At 43.5% G+C, this 25,420-nt stretch overlaps 1 protein-coding gene across 1 annotated transcript in view; it reads right to left on the bottom strand.

Moving 5' to 3' along the window:
- LOC139407848 (MAM domain-containing glycosylphosphatidylinositol anchor protein 2-like) overlaps positions 1-25,420 on the bottom strand; it is a 338,644-nt gene that overhangs the window by 220,324 nt on the left and 92,900 nt on the right. Inside the window, exon 2 of the mRNA XM_071151719.1 lies at positions 4,610-4,749. Within this exon, the coding sequence (XP_071007820.1) occupies positions 4,610-4,749 (140 nt within the window). The remainder of the gene's footprint in view (positions 1-4,609; positions 4,750-25,420) is intronic.

Below are 25,420 nucleotides of genomic sequence, written 5' to 3' on the forward strand. Positions count from 1 at the left end.
AAATATTTTGCATCTTCAAAGCATGTGCAAATCAAATGATACAAACCCCCCAAAAATCTATTTTAATTCCAGGTTGTAAGGCAACAAAATAGGAAAAATGCCAAGGTGGGTGAATACTTTCGCAAGCAACTGTATAAGGTACCACAGTTGACAGTGCTTGTCAGAGCAAAATCCAAGCCATGAGGTTGAAGGAATTGTCCGTAGAGCTCAGAGACAGGATTGTGTCGAGGCACAGATCTGGGGAAGGGTACCAAAATATTTCTGCAGCATTGAAAGTCCAAGAAGACAGTGGGTTCCATCATTCTTAAATGGAAAAAGTTTGGCACCACCAAGACTCTTCCTAGAGCTGGCCACCTGGTCAAACTTAGCAATCGGTGGAGAATGGCCTTGGTTAGGGAGGTGACCAAGAACCCGATGGTCACTCTGACATTGCTCCAGAGTTCTTCTGTGGAGATGGTTATCCTTCTGGAAGGTTCTCCCATCACTGCAGCTCTCCACCAATCAGGCTTTTATGGTAGAGAGGCCAGGCGGAAGTCACTCCTCAGTAAAAGGCACCTAAAGGACTCTCAGACCATGAGAAACAAGATTCTCTGGTCTGATGAAGCCAACATTGAACTCTTTGGCCTGAATGCCAAGCGTCACATCTGGAGGAAACCTGGCACCATCCCTACGGTGAAGCATGGTTGTGGCAGCATCATGCTGTGGGGATGTTTTTCAGCAGCAGGGACTGGGAGACCAGTCAGGTCCAAAGGAAAGATGAACGGAGCAAACTACAGAGTGATACTTGATGAAAACCTGCTCCAAAGCGCTCACGACCTCATACAGGGGCGATGGATCACCTTCTAACAGGACAATGACCCTAATCCCACAGCCAAGACAACGCAGGAGAGGCTTTGGGACAAGTCTCTGAATGTCATTGAGTTCCCCAGGCAGAGCCCAGAGCTGAACCCGATCCAACATCTCTGGAGAAACCTGAAAATTGCTGTGCAGTGACGCTCCCCATCGAACCTGACAGAGCTTCAGAGGATCTGCATAGAATAATAGGACAACCCCCCCAAATACAGGTGTGCTAAGCTTGTAGAGTCATACTCAAGAAGACTCGAGGCTGTAATTGCTGCCAAAGGTGTTTCAAAAAAGTACTGAGTGAAGGGGCTGAATACTTACAGTGCCTTGCGAAAGTATTCGGCCCCCTTGAACTTTGCGACCTTTTGCCACATTTCAGGCTTCAAACATAAAGATATAAAACTGTATTTTTTTGTGAAGAATCAGCAACAAGTGGGACACAATCATGAAGTGGAACAACATTTATTGGATATTTCAAACTTTTTTAACAAATCAAAAACTGAAAAATAGTGCGTGCAAAATTATTCAGCCCCCTTAAGTTAATACTTTGTAGCGCCACCTTTTGCTGCGATTACAGCTGTAAGTCGCTTGGGGTATGTCTCTATCAGTTTTGCACATCGAGAGACTGACATTTTTTTCCCATTCCTCCTTGCAAAACAGCTCGAGCTCAGTGAGGTTGGATGGAGAGCATTTGTGAACAGCAGTTTTCAGTTCTTTCCACAGATTCTCGATTGGATTCAGGTCTGGGCTTTGACTTGGCCATTCTAACACCTGGATATGTTTATTTTTGAACCATTCCATTGTAGATTTTGCTTTATGTTTTGGATCATTGTCTTGTTGGAAGACAAATCTCCGTCCCAGACTCAGGTCTTTTGCAGACTCCATCAGGTTTTCTTCCAGAATGGTCCTGTATTTGGCTCCATCCATCTTCCCATCAATTTTAACCATCTTCCCTGTCCCTGCTGAAGAAAAGCAGGCCCAAACCATGATGCTGCCACCACCATGTTTGACAGTGGGGATGGTGTGTTCAGGGTGATGAGCTGTGTTGCTTTTACGCCAAACATAACGTCTTGCATTGTTGCCAAAAAGTTCAATTTTGGTTTCATCTGACCAGAGCACCTTCTTCCACATGTTTGGTGTGTCTCCCAGGTGGCTTGTGGCAAACTTTAAACGACACTTTTTATGGATATCTTTAAGAAATGGCTTTCTTCTTGCCACTCTTCCATAAAGGCCAGATTTGTGCAATATACGACTGATTGTGTTCCTATGGACAAAGTCTCCCACCTCAGCTGTAGATCTCTGCAGTTCATCCAGAGTGATCATGGGCCTCTTGGCTGCATCTCTGATGAGTCTTCTCCTTGTATGAGCTGAAAGTTTAGAGGGACGGCCAGGTCTTGGTAGATTTGCAGTGGTCTGATACTCCTTCCATTTCAATATTATCGCTTGCACAGTGCTCCTTGGGATGTTTAAAGCTTGGGAAATCTTTTTGTATCCAAATCCGGCTTTAAACTTCTTCACAACAGTATCTCGGATCTGCCTGGTGTGTTCCTTGTTCTTCATGATGCTCTCTGCGCTTTTAACGGACCTCTGAGACTATCACAGTGCAGGTGCATTTATACGGAGACTTGATTACACACAGGTGGATTGTATTTATCATCATTAGTCATTTAGGTCAACATTGGATCATTCAGAGATCCTCACTGAACTTCTGGAGAGAGTTTGCTGCACTGAAAGTAAAGAGGCTGAGTAATTTTACACACCCAACTTTTCAGTTTTTGATTTGTTAAAAAAGTTTGAAATATCCAATAAATGTCGTTCCACTTCACGATTGTGTCCCACTTGTTGTTGATTCTTCACAAAAAAATACAGTTTTATATCTTTATGTTTGAAGCCTGAAATGTGGCAAAAGGTCGCAAAGTTCAAGGGGGCCGAATACTTTCGCAATGCACTGTATGTAAATATAATATTTTTATTTTTTTATACATTTGCACAAATTTCACTTTGTTTAAACTTTGTTTGTTATTATGGGGTATTGTGTGTAGAATAATGAGAAGAAAAAAAACTAATTCATCCATTTTAGAATGAGGCTGGTAACTAGGGATGCACGATATATCGGTAAGCATATCATAATCGGACGATATTAGCTAAAATTGCCAACATCAGCCCGATGTCTAGTTTAACGCCAATGTGCAAAACCGATATCAAAGCTTACGTGCATACCGATATAGTTTAGATAGATGACGTAATGATGCCACGAAAAATATAGCGCTACACGTGCAACACAGTATTCCTAACCTAGCCCACAATGTCTGCTGTGTGGAACGAGCAGTCAACAAGTCGAGCAGTCATTTGAAAGTGTAATCAATAATGGATTTCATTGCCCTTGACAATCAACCGTTCTCTGTGGTGGATTATGTTGGCTTTCGCCAACTGGTAGAGCACCGGTACACTCTACCAAGTAGGCACTATTTTTCAGATGTTGCCCTACCGGAGTTACACAGTATTGAAACTCACATTCATGAGCTACTTGCTATGGGTGTCACTGCTATTAGCTTCACGACTGACATTTGGTACAGCGATGTCAGCCCCATGAGCATTGTGAGTCGACGAGGATTTCACAGTGTGTCGACGAGGATTTCGTACTGAGGAAAGCCGTATTGCATGCTCAAGAATGTGCTCGTTCTCATACCGCTGCTGCCATTTCAATGGCATTTGAGAACATGTTTGAAACTTGGAAACATGAACACCCCTGGCTCCATTCAAACAACTGACTGGAGAAATAAGCTCAACTGTGTCTACAGCAGAAGTGATACCCTGTCATGTTGTTGAAACGCCTGATCAACAAAAATGCCAACACAGACCGGGTTAACTTGGAGAAGTACTTTACTAGAGGCTGTGAACAAGCAATTTGGTGGCATTCTCTCTGAGCCAATACTGTGTCGCCACCATGGTCGATGCTAGGTACAAGGACCGCTACTTCGATGCAGACAAGAAACAGGGTTTACGTGAAATGTTAGACACAGCTGGACAAGATGGAAACGGACACAGTGACAGTGCGCTCCGAGGAAGAGAGGCCACGGACAGACAGAGTTGAAACTTCACTGCTTGTCATGTATGATGAAATCCTGGTTGAGAATGAAACAACTGAACAAATTAACAATGAAACAGCACAGCAAGTAAGTGAAATAAATAGGTTTTGATTATGTTTTACTGGTAATGGGGACATAAGTAAATGCCAACAAAATAACTTTTTGGTCAGTGTGTGTGTGTGTGTGTTTCAACTATATAACTGTACTAGCATGCTTAAAAGGCCGCTAAAATAAAAAATAATGGTTATCGGTATCAGTATCATTTTTTTTGGCAAGGAAAATATTGGATATAAGTATCAGTCAAAAATGTAAAAAATGTCCCTAGCTGTAACGTAACAAAATGTGGAAAAGGTCAAGGGGTCTGAATACTTTCCGAATGTACTGTACAGTATATCAAACCATTTAGAAAATTTGATCCTGATTTCACAAGTTTGCCCCTTTATTTAGAGAAAGACCCATTGATGCCTCTACTAATGACCGTACTATTGTGCTCAAAACATGCAATTGTAAAGTCTAAGAGGACTGGATATCTTCTGACCTGGGTATCAAAGTGTTCAGAAAGAGAGTAATTGGTGAGTACAGTAAGAGTTCTGATTGGCTCAACAGAGTGATTGGTGGGTGAAGTGAAACGTCAGCGTCCTGATTGGCTAAACTGAGTGATTGGCAGGTTGACTGACCTGTGGCCGTGGGTGTCCTGTGACAAGACAGGTGAGTTCAAGGGTCTCTCCCTCCCGGATTGTGTACACCCTCTCCGCGTGGCGCTCCTCCTCAACGTTACAGGCGTGGCCCGAGTGGACAATGCGGACCGTAGGGGGCGCTGTAGAGGACAAACAGAACAGTTAGTACATCTCAATCATTACAAGAAGAAAGTCAAAGCTGCAACGTCCAAATTAATTCACACAATTCACATTGGAAATCCTATAACGTATAACTGGGGAATTAACATTTTGTGAATATTTTGAGTAAAAAACTGCGTGAAGAATTGAGAGAAGAGATATTTTATTTATTTCTATGTACTTCTCCTCAGCTTTTTGGATAACATTGTACTGTGTATCTGTATCCCTTCTCTCTCTTTAATTTGACAAACCTGGGTAAATCTGAATCGATCCAGACGCCATCTGCATGAGCTCACAGAGACAGGGTATCAGTTTTAACAGAGTCAGGAGAGTAGTGCTGAGACACACACACACACTAGAGTTGTGCAACTGACTAGGTATCCCCTTTTCCTAACACACACACACACACACACACACACACACTTCCCCCATTGATTTCTGCCCGTCACTTAAAAGTGACTATGCATAGATGACAACAGAGAGTGGCAGTGGTGTGGGATGCAAATAGTCTTGGTAGCCATTTGACTAGATGTTCAGAAAAAAACTTTCCCAAGCCAAACCTTCATATCATGACTGCTAACCGCTACACACAGTCTACATTGTTTTCATGTCATAGTCAACACATCTACTAGAACTAACACTTTAGTAAACTCGCTACAATCCTACAGTACAGTGTACAGTCAGCAGCAAGTAGTTAAGCAGTTACACTTGTGGGCCCCGGTAGCAATAAATTAATAAAACCAAAACCTTACCTTGATTTGGAAGAGCTCCAGTGTTGGATAGCCATAGCCAGCTAGCTAACATAGCATCCCTCTCTGTTTGAGCAGGGTGTTTTGAGTAGGCTAAATGACCTAGCTACATTCCATGCTAGCTAAGTAATACTATATCTAGTATCTCTTTCTGTCTCTCTCTCCTTAATTTTGGAAGAAATTAATTTGTTCAAAACTGTTAAATTGTCTTTCTCTCTTTTTGAGTCAACTACTCACCACAGTTTATGCACTGCAGTGCTAGCTAGCTGTAAGTTATGCTTTCAGAACTAGACTCATTCTCTGATACTTTGATTGGGTGAACAACATGTCAGTTCATGCTGTCATAATTAAATCAAATCAAATTGTATTTGTCACTTGTGCCGAATACAACTGGTGTAGACCTTACAGTGAAATGCTTACTAAAGAGCCCCTAACCAACAGTGCAGTTTCAAAAAATACAGACATGAATAAGAGATAAAAGTAACAAGTAATTAAAGAGCAGCAGTAAAAAAATAACAATATATACAGGGCGGTGCTGGTACAGAGTCAATGTGAGGTGGCACCGGTTAGTTGAGGTAGTATGTACATGTAGGTAGAGTTAATTAAAAGTGACTATGCATAGATGACAACAGAGAGTGGCAGTGGTGTGGGATGCAAATAGTCTTGGTAGCCATTTGACTAGATGTTCAGGAGTCTTATGGCTTGGGAGTAGAAGCTGTTTAGAAGCCTCTTGGATCTAGACCTGGCGCTCCGGTACTGCTTGAAATGCAGTAGCAGAGAGAACAGTCTATGATTAGGGTGGCTGGAGTCTTTGAACATTTTTAGGGCCTTCCTCTCCCACGACCTGGTATAGAGGTCCTGGATAGCGGGAAGCTTGGCCCCAGTGATGTACTGGGCCGTTCGCACTACCCTCTCTAGTGCCTTGCGGTCAGAGGCTAAGCAGTTGCCAGGGTTAGAGTCCCGCTCCTTGAAAGTGGCAGCTCTAGCCTTTAGCTCAGTGCGGATGCTGCCTGTAATCCATGGCTTCTGGTTGGGGTATGTACATACGGTCAGATGTGCTGTACTCCTCAATGCCATTGGAGGAATCCCAGAACATATTCCAGTCTGTGCTAGCAAAACAGTCCTGTAGTTTAGCATCTGCTTCATCTGACCACTTTTTTATTGATCTAGTCACTGGTACTTCCTGCTTTCATTTTTGCTTGTAATCAGGAATCAGGAGGATGGAATTATGGTCAGATTTGCCAAATTACTGTATAAGTCTATGGAAGGGGGTGAGAACCATGAGCCCTCCTTGGTTTTCTATTGAAGTCAATGTACCCAGAGGAGGACAGAAGCTAGCTGTTCTCTGGCTACACCATGGTGCTACCCAACAGAGTGCTACTGGGGCTGTGGCAGATCTTCATTGCACAACAGTGTGTTGATGACGTTATCATATCTAGTTTAGTTTCATCTAAAAAATATAAAACAATTTGTTTCACTATTTTTCTTTTTCTGAAATTCACTGAGGAGGATAGTCCTCCCCTCCTCATCTGAGGAGCCTCCACTGCTTTACAGCTAATTGTCCCTCTCTGCAGTAGATCTAACTCATCCAGTTGTAACTCTACTACTCTACAGAGCTTGCTCGTAGCTGTCCATCCTCATGTGATTACAGCACAGGTGTGTGTTGTTTTTCTCTCTCTTCCTTACGCTCAGCCGGGCATGTTGATGGTGATGAAGAATGATGCTGCCCATGGTTCACCCCCGTGTAGAGAAAAATATACACACATACACACACACACACATATATATATATATATATATATATATATATATATGTATGAGAGAGAGACCAAAGCAGGGTGGAGGTGGGGCAGATCAGGTCAAAAGCCCATGTCTGGGCTTTAGTATGGGAGCCTGGGGATGCACGCTTGGCCCACTGTGCCGTGAAGGATGGGGTCGGATGAATTTGACCGCTAGAGGCTGATCATAGGTCAGTATGTGTTTCTCCCTGGAATGGTTAAGTTTAGGATGTGGAAGGTCAGCTGGGCCCAGATCTGGGTAAAAGAAGCTTCAGTGCCAGGCCATGAGTAGTGAACAACACTAGGGTAAAACCTCAAATTGGTTATAATCAGACAGGAAAATACAGTTCCTTTTACAGCATCAGTGTGGTTTCCTGCTCTAGAATACTCAGTAGACTCAGACAACCTAAAGCAGAGATTCACATTGGGCCCTAGATCGCTTCGGTCTCACAACACACTAATGAGACTAAGCGAGTCTGCTAAACGCTAATCCGCTAGACGCTAGCCTGCTAGACGTTAACCACACACCCTCCTCTTACTGCACCACTGTGACTGTTCCCTCACTGTCTTCTTCTACTCAGCTAGTTAGCGTAATGCCCTTAAACAGAATTTAGCTCACTAACTGCTACATAGATTTATTAAATAACACTGAGATTGATGCTAACAGGAAATGCTAACAAGTCATCCACATGGACAGAGCCTGCAGTGGGTCTCTCCATTAGGAGATGAATCTGCCAGCAGTGTATTCCAGAGGATTGAAAGCCCTGGCTGAGTAGAGAAACGCTTCACACATGGTTGCCACTTAAAACAAAAGGCTTAGGAGAAGACCCTGGGGCGCCAGGCAACATGGTGCTAATGCAATTTACTCCAATAAGCCAGTTATTCTACAACATGCTATCAGTCCTGAGATGAGTACAGAGTTGGGAGAGGAAAACTGGAAAAACACACGTAATGATTTATCCTCACAGGTAGAATAACTAGATACAGTATGTAAGTAGACTAACTAGATAGTCTACCCACATACTGTATCTATCTAGTTAGTCTACCCACATACTGTATCTAGTTAGTCTACTCACATACTGTATCTAGTTAGTCTACTCACATACTGTATCTAGTTATTCTAGATAGTCTAGTTAGTCTACCCACATACTGTATGCAGTTATTCTATCTACATACTGCATATATCTAGTTAGTCTACCAACATACTGTATCTAGTTATTCTAACGAGATATATGCAGTATGTAGATAGAATAACTGGATACAGTATGTGGGTAGACTAACTAGATACAGTATGTGAGTAGACTAACTAGATACAGTATGTCAGTAGACTAACTAGATGCAGTATGTGAGTAGAATAACTAACTAGATGCAGTATGCGAGTAGACTAACTAACTAGATACGGTATGTGGGTGGACTAACTAGATAGATACAGTATGTAGGTAGACTAACTAGATATATACAGTATGTAGATAGAATAACTAGATACAGTATGTGGGTAGACTAACTAGATACAGTATGTGCGTAGACTAACTAGATACAGTATGTGGGCGGACTAACTAGATACAATATGTGGGTAGACTAACTAGATACAGTATGTGAGTAGACTAACTAGATACAGTATGTGGGTAGACTAACTAGATACAGTATGTGGGTAGACTAAAGTAATGGGTAGACTGAAGTAATAGCACAGAAGGAGATGGCAGCCTTTTTAAGTTCCAGTAACCAATTGTTCTATTGAGGATGTTTTTTTTGTGGTTGTTATTTGTAACTTATTTTGTGCGTAATGTTTCTGCCACAGTGTCTTATGACCGAAAATAGCTTCTTAATATCAGGGCAGCGATTACTCACTGGAGGAATTCTTCTTCTTCAACGACTCGGATGGGAAGGATTTACTCCAGACACCCTACAAGGCTCTCATTCCCATCGTTCGCAGGAGGAAAAGACGGAGATATCGTGGACGACGATCCGGGTGCCTTGTAAGTATCCGTCACCGAGTGGGTAATATACCTTTACCATGGGTCCTATTAGCCAACGTACAATCAATCAATAATAAAATAGACGAACTACGAGCACTTATATCCAACCAACGGGATATTAAAAACTGTAATATCTTATGTTTCACTGAGTCGTGGCTGAACGACGACATGATTAACATACAGCTGGCGGGTTTTAAGCTTTTTCGACAGTATAGAACAGCTGCCTCTGGTAAGACAAAGGGAGGCGGCCTATTTATATGTGTAAACAACAGCTGGAGCCCGAAATCTAAGGAAGTCTTGAGGTTTTGCTCACCTGTGGTAGAGTATCTCATGACAAGCTGTAGACCACACTATCTACCAAGAGAGTTTATATCGATATTTTTAGTAGCTGTCTATATACCACCGCAGACTGAAGCAGGCACTAAGACCGCACTCAATGAGCTGTATACGGCCATAAGAAAACAAGAAAACGCTCATTCAGAGGCGCCGCTCCTAGTGGCCGGGGACTATAATGCAGGAAAAATCAAATCAGTTTTACCTAATTTCTATCAGCACGTTAAATGTGCAACCAAAGGGGAAAAAACTCTAGACCACCTTTACTCAACAAACAGAGACATGTACAAACAGGACTGTTTTGCTAGCACAGAATGGAATATGTTCCGGGATTCTTCCAATGGCATTGAGGAGTACACTGTCAATGGCTTCATCAATAAGTGCATCGATGACATCGTCCCACAGTGACCGTACATACATACCCCAACCAGAAGTCATGGATTACAGGCAAGATCTGCACTGAGCTAAAGGGTAGAGCTGCCGCTTTCAAGGAGCGGGACTCTAATCCGGAAGCAAGAAATCCTGCTATGCCCTCCGACGAACCATAAAACAGGCAAAGCATCAATACAGGGCTAAGACTGAATTGTACTGCACCGGCGCCGACGCTCGCCGGATGTGTCAGGGCTTGCAAACTATTACAGACTACAAAGGGAAGCACAGTCACGAGCTGCCCAGTGACACGAGCCTACCAGACAAGTTAAATTACTTCTACACTCGCTTCGAGGCAAGTAACACTGAAACATGCATGAGAGCACCAGCTGTTCCGGAAGACTGTGTGATCACACTCTCTGTAGCTGATGTGAGTAAGACCTTTAAACAAGTCAACATTCACAAGGCCGCAGAGGCAGAGGGATTACCAGGATGTGTACTCCGAGCTTGCACTGACCAACCGGCAAGTGTCTTCACTGACATTTTCAACCTGTCCCTGATTGAGTCTGTAATACCAACCTGTTTGAAGCAGACCACCATAGTCCCTGTGCCCAAGAACACTAAGGTAACCTGCCTAAATGACTACCGACCCATAGCACTCACGTCTATAGCCATGAAGTGCTTTGAAAGGGTGGTCATGGCTCACATCGACACCATTATCCCAGAAACCCTAGACCCACTCCAATTTGCATACCGCCCCAACAGATCCACATATGATGCAATCTTTATTGCACTCAACACTGCCCTTTCCCACCTAGACAAAAGGAACACTATTTTGCTATTCATTGACTACAGCTCAGCGTTCAAGACCAAAGTGCCCACAAAGCTCATCACTAAGCTAAGGTCCCTGGGGCTAAACACCTCCCTCTGCAACTGGATTCTGGACTTCCTGATGGGCAGTCCCCAGGTGGTAAGGGTGTGTTAGTGATGGCTGTATAACCGTCTGATGGCCTTGAGATAGAAGCTGTTTTTCAGTCTCTCGGTCCCGGCTTTGATGCACCTGTACTGACCTTGCCTTCTGGATGGTAGCAGGGTGAACAGGCAGTGCATCAGGTGGTTGTTGTCCTTGATGATCTTTTTGGCCTTCCTGAGACATTGGGTGCTGTAGCTGTCCTGGAGGGCAGGTATTTTGCTCCCGGTGATGCATTGTGCAGACCACACCACCCTCTGGAGAGCCCTTTACAGTTGGCTCTCCTGGCATCTGCCAAACCCAGATTCGTCCGTCGGACTGCTAGATGGTGAAGCGTGATTCATCACTCCAGAGAACGCCTTTTCAATGCTCCAGAGTCCAATGGCGGCGAGCATTACACCACTCCAGCCGACGCTTGGCATTGCACATGGTGATCTTAGGCTTGTGTGTGGCTGCTCGGCGATGGAAACCATCATGAAGCTTGCGACAACCAGTTATTGTGCTGACGTTGCTCCCAGAGGAAGTTTGGAACTTGGTAGTGAGTGTTGTAACCGAGGACAGACTATTTTTACCCGCTAGGCCTGGGCAATTCCAGTCCTCGGGGGCCTGATTATTGTCACACTTTTCCCCCATCCTTAGCAAACTTATGTAAACTAATTGCATTTTTAAATGAAGATCATGATTAGTTGATTATTGGAGTCAGGTGTGTTAGCTGGGGTTGGGGCAAAAGTGTGACAACAATCAGGCCCCCGAGGACTGGAGTTGCCCAGCCTTGCGCTACGCACTTCAGCACTCGGCGGTTCCGTTCTGTGAGCTTGTGTGGCCTACCACTTCATGGCTGAGCCGTTGTTGCGCCTAGATGTTTCCACGTCTCAATAACAACACTTACAGTTGACCGGGGCAGCTTTGCTCAGAAATTTGACAAACTGACTTGTTGGAAAGGTGTCATCCTATGACGGTGCCACGCTGAAAGTCACTAAGTTCTTCAGTAAGGCCATTCTAATGCCAATGTATGTCTATGGAGGTTGCATGGATGTGTGATTGATTTTATACACCTGTCAGCAAGGGGTGTGGATGAAATAGCCGAATCCACTAATTTGAAGGGGTGTCCACATACTTTTGTAAATATAGTGTATGTAGGGAAGACTAACAAACTAACTATGTACAGTAACCTATGTAGGGTACAGTAACTAACTATGTACAGTAACCTATGTAGGGTAGACTAACTATGTACAGTAACCTACGTATTGTAGACTAACTTTGTACAGTAACCTATGTACTGTAGGGTATATGGAGTAGCAGTCACAATGAGGCTAACTGCTCTAGTATTTAGGGTAAGCTGTGTTTCTCTCAGGATGTTGTATCAGAATTCCCTCACACGCACAAGTGCACACACACGCGCACGCGTACACACACACACACACTCTCCCCTGTGGTGTGGTGCTATAAATGGAAGAGGGCTGGGAGCAGGGGGAACAGAAGGAGTAGCAGGAACAGGGGGGACAGAAGAAGTAAGAGGGACAGGAGGAGTAGGAGCAGGAGGGGCGGGTGGAGTAGGAGGAACAGGAGGAACAGGAGTAGAAGGAGGAAAAGGGGGAAAATTATGAGCAGGAGGAGTAGGAGGATCAGGAGGAACAGGAGCAACAGGAGGAGCAGAAGTAGAAGGAGGAACAGAAGGAGCAAGAGTAGTAGGAACAGGTAGAGCAAGTGTAATAGGAACAGGAGGAGCAGGACTATTAGGAGGAACAGCAGGGAAAGGAGGAAAAGGATGAGCAGAAGGAACAGGTGGAGAAGGAGGAGTAGGGGTAGGAGGAACAGGAGGAGTAGGAGGGACAGGTGGAGTAGGACTAGAAGGAGGAACAGGAGGAGCAAGAATGGTAGGAACTGGTAGAGTGAGAGTAGTAGGAGGAACAGAAGGAAAATTAGGATAAGGATGAGCAGGATGAGTAGGAGCAACAGGAGGATTGGAGGAACAGGATGAGCAGGAGGAACAGGAGGAGCCGGAGGAGTAGGAGGAGCAGGGGTCCCATCGGACAGATAGCCTGGCCCTCCCCGTACCTATCCCACTGAGGGGAGACAGAGACAGCTTTATCCATACACAATGGAGTGATTAAATGAGATTTTGCTAAAGCAGGCCTGTCACCATGGCCCTGGCCTAGCAGGGACAGAGAGGCACAGAGAGAGACAGAGGGGGTTCTTGGCAGGGACAAAGACTTTACATTTGACAAACCAATGAATGTGAAAAAAGTCCAAACAGCTGGGGCTTGTTGATGCTGAGCTTAGTGTCTTCAGACCAGCCCCTCAAGGCTATTAACCATGTTGTGCTAGCTTCCTGGCCCTGCTGGGCTTCTTATCGTGTGTGTGTGTCTCAGAGCGAGAGAGCGATCCTGTGCACACAGGAACAATATCAGTATACAATGCCTAGTTTCTCTTTGTATCTGTTATCCCACCCAGAGCCATTGTCAGGAGGCAGCCAGGCCTAAGAACCAGGACCACCTCTGTGGAAGCAGCCAGGCCCAGGACACAGGACCACTGTGGAAGCAGCCAGGCCCAGGAAACATGACCACCACTGTGGAAGCAGCCAGGCCCAGGAAACAGGACCACCACTGTGGAAGCAACCAGGCCCAGGAAACAGGACCACCACTGTGGAAGCAGCCAGGCCCAGGAAACAGGACCACCACTGTGGAAGCTGCCAGGCCCAGGAAACAGGACCACCACTGTGGAAGTTGTCTGTTGATGTCACAACTAGAGATTGTTATTTCGGGGGAAAGATGATAACAGTGTTCAGTGACATCATAGAAGAGCACAGCAATAACACCATGATTCAGGTGTCAAGGTTTCAAGCTTGTATGTATTCTAAAACAACACCTGATGTAGTCTCATTATAGATTAACAACATAAATAAACAATAAGGGGAAAAACACATTTGATCCACTGTTTGAATGAAACACTGTTACATTAAAAGTCTGGGAGCGTCTAACAGTGCAAGGGTAATCTCTTTTGTATTTGCTATTTTGTACACCTTGCATTATTGGAATTTGCTTGCGTGTGTGCATACACGGTAACAGCAGAAATACACTGACTCATGTGAATGACACAGCACTGGGTTAGCTGTTCAGCACATTCATACACTACTATATCACTGTCATCAAGTAAACCTGGCCTGACTTAAGCTGATCACCGTGCATCAGCAGAAGTCACCAGCAGGCATCTTCCACACCTGTTAATGCGCTCAAAAGCACTCCTGTTATTGTAAATAACCTGTCTGTATGGACTGCATCCTTACATCAGTATTGATTTATCTATGTACTGTATCTACAGATGTAGGATCTTAATTTGCAAACTTGTAGTGTATTCAATGTTTAAAAAGGCTTCTAAAATGTCCACGGTTAAATTTCAGACCTGATTTGTCTGAAGCACTTAAATGTAAATGCTTTATTCAATGTCATCTGACATGAGAACAGTAACCGTTATCCATGAATACAGGGTGTCTCCTGAATGCTGTGGAGTTTGGCTTTCCAGCCATACCATACATTCCTTGGTGCGACTTAGTAACATATATGGGCATACGGCCATAAATGGGCAGGTAACACCCACAAGCCTATTTCAAGACATGTTAGTGTGGAGAAGCTAAAATGATATAAACGTTGTTTTCATTAAAAAAACAAATCAAGGTTAGCTTCAATTTGGTCTGTGTTTGAGATAGTGCTACATGGGGTGTCAAATGAATCATTAGGTTCATATGAACAAAAGCAGCCTATTGTCAATTTTCTCCGATAATGTATGGCTGAATTAGAACATCACATTTCCACCAATTGACTATAGCTTTGCGCACAAAAAGTGTGGTGTTTTTATCTTTCGACCTGTGGTACAGTATAGCGTTACATTGGGGAGTGGGTAAAATGAAAGATGGACAGTCATGTAGCCAATAAGATAAGCTTTACAGTCATATCAGATGACCTTGGTGGGACTTGTAGAACTTAAGTAGCTATTTTTGGTTATGCTACCGACATTGTGAAAGGATGCACTCAGAACACACAGAGCGTAGTATTTTGAATGGATTCTTTCATTGCTTTGGCATAAAAATGGCTTATCAAGGATGTAAAAAGAAAGTGAAAAACTACCCAATAGGGGGTAAGAAATGACAAAAGCCAGGAATCACAACAAATTCTTATTGAGTCAGACACAGATGCTGGAAGCGACCTGGACCAAGATGATTCGTGCAGAAAATTATGTTTTCTAGAAGGATTGGATTCCGTTGTATTATTTTGTATAGCTTTCTATAGTTCACTATATGTATTTAGTATTTTTTTTATAAAGTTGTGGTCTACTTCTTTTTGTTTAGTATTTACAGTGTAGTGTGGTCCTGTCCTGTGTAGCCTATATCCTGTATTTCATTCCAAAGTGGTTACATATTGTACCTACAGTGACTTCGGAAAGTATTCAGGTCCCTTGACTTGTTCCACATTTTTCTATGTTATAGCCTTGTTATTAAATGGATTAATGTACAAAAAATCCTCAGCAATCTACACACAATATCCCATAATGAAACATATTTTATAAAAATAAAAAATGCAAATAAAAAGTTTCCAGACATTTTGCTATGAGACTCGAAATTTTACTCAGGTTGATCATGTTGTAACTTTGGAGAGGCCACTAAATTCTCATGGCCATTGTTACTTTGTCTCTAAAGGTAGGCTACCTGTGTCCCACTGTCTACATTGTATAGGCTAGTATATTGGTTTTTACATGGCAGCAATTTGGCCCATCCACATTTCTGCAAGCCAACCCACCAACAGATTTCTGCCTACAACCTGACTGGGAGGCCATCAAACTCTTGTGGCCATTGCTCCTATGTCTCTTATGTGTCCGTCCCACTGTTTGCATTGTGGGTGTGTTTCACACCTCTATGTGAGGCACACTCCAGACAGTGCACAAATAAACGTATTCATTATAATGACCTCACCTCTCTCACCTGGCCAGTTGTGAAGGGCCAGGTTACAATCCACCTGGCTTGCTATGAAGGAGTCATACATTAACATAGATTGTCTCTGAGAGAGTGCTGTGAGATGGTGTGCTAATAGTCACAAGCAGGGAATTAGTAACAACGTTTAGGCTGAGTGTTATCTTTTAGTATGTGCATGTTGCCGGAAGCTAGGTGTATGTCGCATGTCACTACTTCACTTGAACTTATTTTTTTTATTATCAAAATGCATTTTTGGGCATTTTGGGAAGTTTCATAAATGAACTTGCCTTAATAACAAACCTGTAATTCCAGCTGTAAATACCAAAAAAAATGCTTAAATGAAGAAACTAGTTGGTTTAGCCATGGAAAAAAACAGGAGCCTACCCGGTAGCCATGACAGGCTGAGGTAGTGGATGGGCTGGACATGCCGGGAAACGCGTTTGGATCCTTCTGCCATGTAGCATGTTTCTGTCTGTAACATGAGCTGCTCAGTATGTTTTGATAATCCTTTCTACCGCTGCTTTTTTGTAAATTATAACGTTAGCCATCGAGAACTACAAACGTTTTGCTAATTTTCTCAACAACATTAATGCCCTGAATTTAGCAGACGCTATTGAAAGATCAGTTGGAAAAAGTTGTGATGGGCTACTTTCTGCACACGCCACGGTCAGTATGAACTAGAGAGACTTGACACAATGCTGACCAAACAAAATGTAGGTACAAACAAAACGGAATTAAATGGTTCCAGTCTACTGTGAAAGTTCATCCATGTATACGAATTTTCAGATATTATAAGTTTCAAATTTTGTTAGAGAATAGTTTTCATTGCAAGTTACTGCGTATTGTTAGCTATACTGCACCTATGAAAATCCATTTGTGTTGGTACCATTTGTGTTGGTATAAATATGAGTTTAGACTATGCCAGTTCATTGTTTAGCTAGCTAGTTAAAAACACCTTGAGGATGGATCCTAAACAACGTTTGCCGTGTTTCTGTCGATATTATGGAGCTAATTTGGAAAAAAGTTCTGCGTTGTAGTGGTAGCATTTTCTGGTTGATTTCTCAGCCAACCATGATGAACAAAAGAGAGCTATTTTGCCTACAAAAATAATATTTTTGGAAAAAAGGAACATTTGCTATCTCCTGAGTCTCCTGAGTGAAAACATCCGAAGTTCTTCAAAGGTAAATTATTGGTTGCTTTTCTTATTTTCGTGAAAATGTTGCCTGCTGCCAGCAGAGCCTAGCATAGCATTATGCCATGATAAACTTACACAAATGCTTGTCTAGCGTTGGCTGTAATGAATATTTTGAAAATCTGAGATGACAGTGTGATTAACAAAAGGCTAAGCTTGTGTTTGAATATATTTCATATTTCATTCACTTCCACTACCCCCACTGCAGGCCCTGGCTCCACTCACCTCAAAGCCAGTTCATCTAGAGTTGCGAGGGCAGGGGGGACAACTAGGCCTCAACAGAGAAGAGAGAGAAACAGAGGTAGGGGCACTGGAAGTAGTCTGCATCCAGCAGAAAGTAGACTTGTTTGATCACGATGCCACAGACATGCGTGCACGCACAGACACACAAATGCCCACGCGTATTGCAATCTTTCAAGCATGAATACACACTTCAGAAACGTTCAATTTCTGTTTGCACTGAGCGAATGTCACTATTACAGCTGGCTTATTGTGCAGAACTAAAATGCACCATTTCAACACCATGACCACAGTCAAAAGCACCAAACAATGGTTTCCTTGCTGGTCATAACACATTGACATTTTCAGAGACAATCAACCTTTCTCCTTGAAGGTTTTTCTTTGTTCCTTTATGACACTTTAGTTCTTTGTTTGATTTATTATGTGATAAATGGGTGCTCAGTCAATCTGTTTCACATGAATATTCACATAAAAAGATCTAGGTTATCTGTTATGGCACCATTAAAACGGTACTATAGAGGCGTTGTTAACATTGTATACTGCATCAGTGCCACATTGGATTACACTATTCCTTAGATCGATACAAGCTTACGTCCCCATTATGAGAGGAATAAAAGTGTAGATCTTTACGAGTCCAGGGTGGTAAGTATATATTGCTGTTAAGGCTAGGCCATTTGATTTAACAGCGCCTACAATCTCAGGGTAGTGATTATTAGGAATGCTTGTTTTACTGGGGTACTATATATGGCTGTTCAGAGCCTGCTGACACATCTATAAACTAGACATCACACACATATAAAGACACACACACACACACACACACACACACACACACACCTCTTTCGCCATCTGGCTTGGATCCTTAGTCGACATGGCGCCCCGCCGCACCACCACGTCAGGTCTTCCGACGAATACTCCATTCACTGTGCCTTCAACCGGCCTCTGTCGGGCGTCGGAGCAGACGCTTCTACTAGCCCCGGGCTACTAACTTTAAACGCTGCGTCGCCCGCATGATAGCGTCGTAGCGACTACTCCGCGGCTTCCCTGTTCCATATATTGCTGTCCACTGGACCCTATGATCACTTGGCTACATAGCTGATGCCCGCTGGACTGTCCATTAATCACGGTACTCCATTCTATTTTAGTTTTGTTTATTTATTTATTTTGTTTATCTTTCGGCCCCAGCAGCAAAATCAGGCTCTGTGTGCAGTTAACCGACCCTCTCTGCCCAGTCATCGCCATTTTACCTGTTGTTGTTTTAGCTGATTAGCTGTTGTTGTCTTAGTTAGCTTTCCAAATCAACACCTGTGATTACTTTATGCCTCGCTGTATGTCTCTCTCATATGTCAATATGCCTTGTATACTGTTGTTTAGGTTAGTTATCATTGTTTTAGTTTACTGAGGAGCCCCTAGTTCCACTCATTATTCCTCTGATACCTCCTTTGTCCCACCTCCCACACATGCGGTGACCTCTCCCATTATAACCAGCTAATCCACAGATACAACCTCTCTTATCATCACTCAGTACCTGGGCTTACCTCCGCTGTACCCACACCCCACCATACTCCTGTCTGCACGTTATGCCCTGAATCCACTCTACCACGCCCAGAAATCTGCTCCTTTTATTCTTTGTCCACAACGCTCTAGGCGACCAGTTTTGATAGCCTTTAGCCGTACCCTCATCCTACTCCTCCTCTGTTCCGCGGGTGATGTGGAGGTAAACCCAGGCCCTGCGTGTCCCCAGGCACCCTCATTTGTTGACTTCTGTGATCGAAGAAGCCTTGGTTTCATGCCTTCTCCCTAACTTTGTTTTAGTCACTGCTTTAGCACATTCCGCCAACCCTGATGTCCTTGACGTGTCTGAATCCTGGCTTAGGAAGGCCACAAATAATTCTGAGATTTCCATACCCAGCTACAACATTGTCCGTCAAGATAGAACTGCCAAATGGGGAGGAGTTGCAATCTACTGCAGAGATAGCCTGGAAAAGTTCTGTCATACTTTCTAGGTCTATACCCAAACAGTTTGAACTTCTAAATTGAAAAATGAACCTCTCCAGAAATAAGTCTCTCACTGTTATCGACCCCCCTCCGCTCCCAGCTATGCCCTAGACACTATTTGTGAATTGATCTCCCCCATCTAGCTTCAGAGTTCGTTCTGTTAGGTGACCTAAACTGGGATATGCTTAACACCCCGGCAGTCCTACAATCTGCGCTAGATGCCCTCAATCTCACACAAATCATCAAGGAACCCACCAGGTACTACCCTAAATCCGTTAACATGGGCACCCTCATAGACATTATCCTGACCAACTTGCCCTCCAAATACACCTCTGCTGTTTTCAATCAGAATCTCAGCGATTACTGCCTCATTGCCTGTATCTGCTATGGGTCAAACGACCACCCCTCATCACTGTCAAACGCTCCCTAAAACACTTCTGCAAGCAGGCCTTTCTAATCGACCTGGCCCGGGTATCCTGGAAGGATATTGACCTCATCCCGTCAGTCGAGGATGTCTGGTAATTCTTTAAAAGTAATTTCCTCACCATCTTAGATAAGCATGCAGGAACCAATACACACAGTCAGTTAGGAAAGCAAAGGCTAGCTTTTTGAAGCAGAAATTTGCATCCTGTAGCTCAAACTCCAAAAAGATTTGGGACACTGTAAAGTCCATGGAGAACAAGAGCACCTCCTCCCAGCTGCCCACTGCACTGAGGCTAGGTAACACGGTCACCACCGATAAATCCATTATAATCGAACATTTCAATTAGCATTTCTCAACGGCTGGCCATGCCTTCCTCCTGGCTACTCCAACCCCGGCCACCAGCTCCGCCTCCCCCGCAGCTACTCGCCCAAGCCTCCTCAGCTTCTCCTTCACCCAAATCCAGACAGTAGATGTTCTGAAAGAGCTGCAAAACCTGGACCTGTACAAATCAGCTGGGCAGGACACTCTGGACCATCTCTTTCTAAAACTATCCGCCGCCATTGTTGCAATCCCTATTACCAGCCTGTTCCACCTCTCTTTCGTATCGTCTGAGATCCCTAAAGATTGGAAAGCTGCCGCGGTCATCCCCCTCTTCAAAGGGGGTGACACCCTAGACCCAAACTGTTACAGACCTATATCTATCCTGCCCTGCCTATCTAAGGTCTTCGAAAGCGAAGTTAAAAACAGATCACTAACTATTTCGAATCCCACCGTACCTTCTCTGCTGTGCAATCCGGCTGCCGAGCCGACGGGTGCACCTCAGCCACGCTCAAGGTACTAAACGATGTCATAACCGCCATCTATAATAGACAGTACTGTGCAGGCGTCTTCATCGACCTGGCCAAGGCTTTCGACTCTGTCAATCACCGTATTCTTATAGGCAGACTCAATAGCCTTGGTTTTTCGATTGACTTCCTTCGCCTGGTTCACCAACTACTTTGCAGACAGAGTTCAGTGTGTCAAATCGGAGGGCATGTTGTCCAGACCTCTGGCAGTCTCTATGGGGGTACCACAGGGTTCAATTCTCGGGCCGACTCTTTTCTCTGTATATATCAATGATGTCACTCTTGCTGCGGGCGATTCCCTGATCCACCTCTACGCAGACGACACCATTCTGTATACTTCTGGCCCTTCCTTGGACACTGTGCTAACTAACCTCCAAACGAGCTTAAATGCCATACAACACTCCTTCCGTGGCATGCTTTTCAACTGGTCGCTGCCCTCACCCACCAGCCCGACTAGCATCACCACCCTGGACGGTTCCGACCTATGTGGACAACTATACATACCTAGGTGTCTGGCTAGACTGTAAACTCTCTTTCCAGACTCATATTAAACATCTCCAATCAAAAAGTCAAATCTAGAATCAGCTTTCTATTTAGCAACAAAGCCTTCTTCACTCAGGCCGCCAAACTTACCCTCGTAAAACTGACTATCCGACCGATCCTCGCCTTCGCCGATGTCATCTACAAAATAGCTTCCAACACTCAACTCAGCAAACTGGATGCAGTCTATCACAGTGCCATCCATTTTGTTACCAAATCACCTTATACCACCCACCACTGCAACCTGTATGCTCTAGTCGGTTGGCCCTCGCTACATATTCGTTGCCAGACCCACTGGCTCCAGGTCATCTATAAATCTATGCTAGGTAAAGCTCCGTCTTATCTCAGTTCACTGGTCACGATGGCAACACCCACCCGTAGCACACGTTCCAGCAGGTATATCTCACTGATCATCCCCAAAGCCAACACCTCATTTGGCCGCCTTTCCTTCCAGTTCTCTGCTGCCAGTGACTGGAACGAATTGCAAAAATCGCTGAAGTTGGAGACTTTCATCTCCCTCACCAACTTTAAACATCAACTATCTGAGCAGCTAACCGATCGCTGCAGCTGTACATAGTCCATCTATAAATAGCCCACCCAATCTATCTACCTCATCCCCATACTGTTTTTATTTTATTTACATTTCTGCTGTTTTGCACACCAGTATCTCTACTTGCACATCATCATCTGCTCATTTATCACTCCAGTGTTAATCTTCTAAATTGTAACTATTCACTTCTATGTATTGCCTACCTCCTCATGCCTTTTGCACACACTGTATATAGACTTTCTTTTTTCTACTGTGTCATTGATTTGTTTATTGTGTTATTGGCTTGTTTATCGTTTACTCCATGTGTAACTCTGTGTTGTTGTCTGTGTCACACTGCTTTGCTTTATCTTGGCCAGGTCGCAGTTGCAACTGAGAACTTGTTCTCAACTAGCCTACCTGGTTAAATAAAGGTGAAATAAATAAAATAAAACACACACACACACACACACACACACACACACACAGTTGACTAAGCCACAATGTGCTTTTCCTCTATCGTGCTCCCCGGTCTTAATCTGTGGTGCCACAGTGGCATGGCAGCCCTGTTGAGCCTGCTTGATTTCCCTAAACATCCCTAATCGGGCATCTGTATGGGAGGATAAATCCCAGATTGGCTGGAACCAGGCAGCAGCTCTCTGACACTAGGCTAGTCCCAGCTAGCCTTGTGATGATTGGCTATAGCGAGTCAGAAGTTTCCTTTATGGTTGGCTACCGACAGCAAGGAGCCAGGACGAGCTTGCTGAGGATGGTGTAGCTATCTGGCAACCCTTGGAAGATTGGGTGTCGCCGGCCAACAAACTCTCGGGTGATTAGCTGATGTGAATCTGGAGCTAACTGATCGTCCTATCAATGCCCACGGTGCAAGCTGGCTGCTGGGGTTGCCTGCTGGCAGGCTTAAATTCGGCTATCCATAACCGTCCCTTCCATTAGGGAGCTGTGGAGCTGTGTGTGTATATGTGTGTGTGTTTATTTGTGCGTGTCTGTGCGCTATCCATAACCCTTGCGTTGGGGAACTGTGCTGCCAAGCCCAGCCAGCGGGCCCTAACACCTCATTATTCGTGCCCAGGAATAGATGGGTTTACAGGGCTCTCTCACCATGCTAGGCCCCTGGATATGCCTGGTGCTGTAAGACTAATACCACTAACATGTACTGGGGAAATGTCACGCTGGGCTGTGATTAGTTAGGCTATCAGATTTATACAGGAGTAGTTGAGGGGAGTGAGATTTACTGCTACACATGACATGGTCTTCTCTAGAAGGACTGGAATTTTCTGAGATTGACATGTACATTGGGCTCTGCAATGCTGATTATTGTGTTGTTGATATGAGACCTTGGTGGGTTTAGGGATGACATAATTTCAGAATCCACAACGTGTATGTATATGTGGCACTATGAATGAGACCAATGAAACACCTTCATTATATTGTAAGTGGCTTCTGACTGAACAAGATTGGTTAACAGTTAAACAATTCCATGATAACAATAAAACAATCATTGGTTACAACTCACAGCCTCCTCCGCCTCTTGTCACTCAGAACAATTAGCAAGTGTATTCATATTGGATGTTCATTCTCTCTCTATTTGTCATCTAATTAACACTAACGAGGTGTTGACACTAAGACTCACTCACTATAGAACCGAACGAGAGAGTGGCTTCAGCAAACCCACAGAACACACACGCCACCATTTTGTTTGGCTGTTGACAAAGTCAATATTTAGCTTCCATTGCCGAGCTCCATAAAGGCATGGAGGCTGAGTTCCATTCCCTGTTTTAAGATAATCAGTCTTCAGAGTTAGTATGGCTAAACATAATGAGATTAGATATATTCTATTATTTGCATACCACTTTTATCTTTGTCACATTTTGATTAAGCTGTGTGGTGGAGATGGCCTACTTTCCCAAAGCACATTTCTCCCCATAGAGTTTCATAGGACTCCTATTGTCTATTAATTTACTGCCTTGCAGTTATGTATTTATCATTGTCGTTTTCTGAGCCTTCAACTTTAATTCACATCGCAGTTTCAGGTTAATGCTGCCTGCATTCAAGTTGGAAATTCGGATAAATCTACTTGTAAACTGGGAACAACGAGTTCACATGCTTTAAACTCGCTGATAATGCTGATTAGCTAATGGCAAACAAGCTGCATCAACAATAAATGAAAAGTATAGCAATCATACTCGCAAATACATTATAGTTTTCAAAAAACATATTAATATAATTTTTTTTAACAAATAATTTGTTGTTGCATTTAGATCTGTAGATCTGTTGCATGTAGATCTGTCTGTGGAAAGGGTTATGCATGGAACTCAAAACGATTCTACCTGAAACCAAAAAAGTTTCTCCATCTCGGAAATCTCGGAAACTCTGACATCAGAAGCAAAATGCCGGAAGATTGGTACATTGTGGGAAGCAACCCATCCATCTAGAGAGACTACTCATGGGCAGGCTGGTCAGAGCTTGGTTGACCCCATCTGTGGACCTTTTTAGGTTTTTCTTCGTTAAAATAAATATATGAATAGTTTTGCCAACTTTCATTTTGTAGCACCTATAATTCAAAAAACGTACACCTGATGTTGGCCAGGAAAAACATCACTACTGATAGTGAAGTGATTTGTGTCAAGCATGCTAGTGGCCCTGGTTACATGCCTTTTGGACTGCGGCTGGGAGGAATGCAATACAATAAGTAGACATTCACACTAATGTACTGTACTGTATCTGTTAAATGGTAACAATCAGCAACACAATCTCCCTAGCACTCTCTCACATTCAACACCACTACACTTAGTCTAACTGTTGAACTCATTGTTTAATACTGGACTAACTTAAATGATACTTAATGACTGTTATCCATGTCTGGCTGGCTAGCTACAGTAGCCTGGAAATCTGCCCACAAACCCGTCAGACTCGACACAGTCAGACCCATAAATAAATACAGTATGCTTGTTGAGGATCCTCAGCATTTCACTCCATCACTGCAAAATCGGAATGGGTTAAATTGTGATTACACAGAACATTACAGATAGCCACTAACTGAGGTTCTTAGAGAAAAAAAACATGGCTAAGATGGATTGATCCATCTAAGGAAGCCTGCATGTCACAACCAATGTAAAGCAAACACATGAGCTCCAAATGGAAATTAGACACAAACAACCACACAAATGCGATGCAATAGTCAATTTAGAAGGCAAATTCTCTGACTTTAAGATGATCAAGCCTGCAAATGAACTTGACAGATCTGAACTTGACAGACATTTTAATGTGGAAATTACAAACTTTAGAAGCCTTTTTAAACCTTGGATACACTACAAGTTTGCATTTCCTGCTGAGCAGGAAAATTCTCAGCAAAACGAAGAGTGATCAAATTAAAATCCTACAACTGTACCCTGCTTTATGTATGGTCAGTCTGCTGTGAAGCTCTTTAAAATCATATTACAGGAGGACTTTCTCTCTCTGGATATCATCCTCTGAAGCATCGTGATTATGTAGCATCAAAGGTCTATCTGAGAGAATAGCATCTGTATGCATGCTGATTGTTTTTACCCTAAAACTCTCATTGCTGTAAACATGATTAATGTTTAACATGTTGGTTGGCTAGTTTCTCTTTAGAAGAGAAAGAGGAAGAGAGCCTTGGGATCAGTGAAGCTGAATATGCTGTCAACGTTTCGAAAGCCATCTGAATATTTATTGGCTGATTTTATTGTATGGAAGTGTGTGTGTGC

The sequence above is a fragment of the Oncorhynchus clarkii genome, chromosome 4 (genome assembly GCF_045791955.1).
Source record: "Oncorhynchus clarkii lewisi isolate Uvic-CL-2024 chromosome 4, UVic_Ocla_1.0, whole genome shotgun sequence".
Taxonomy (NCBI): domain Eukaryota; kingdom Metazoa; phylum Chordata; class Actinopteri; order Salmoniformes; family Salmonidae; genus Oncorhynchus; species Oncorhynchus clarkii.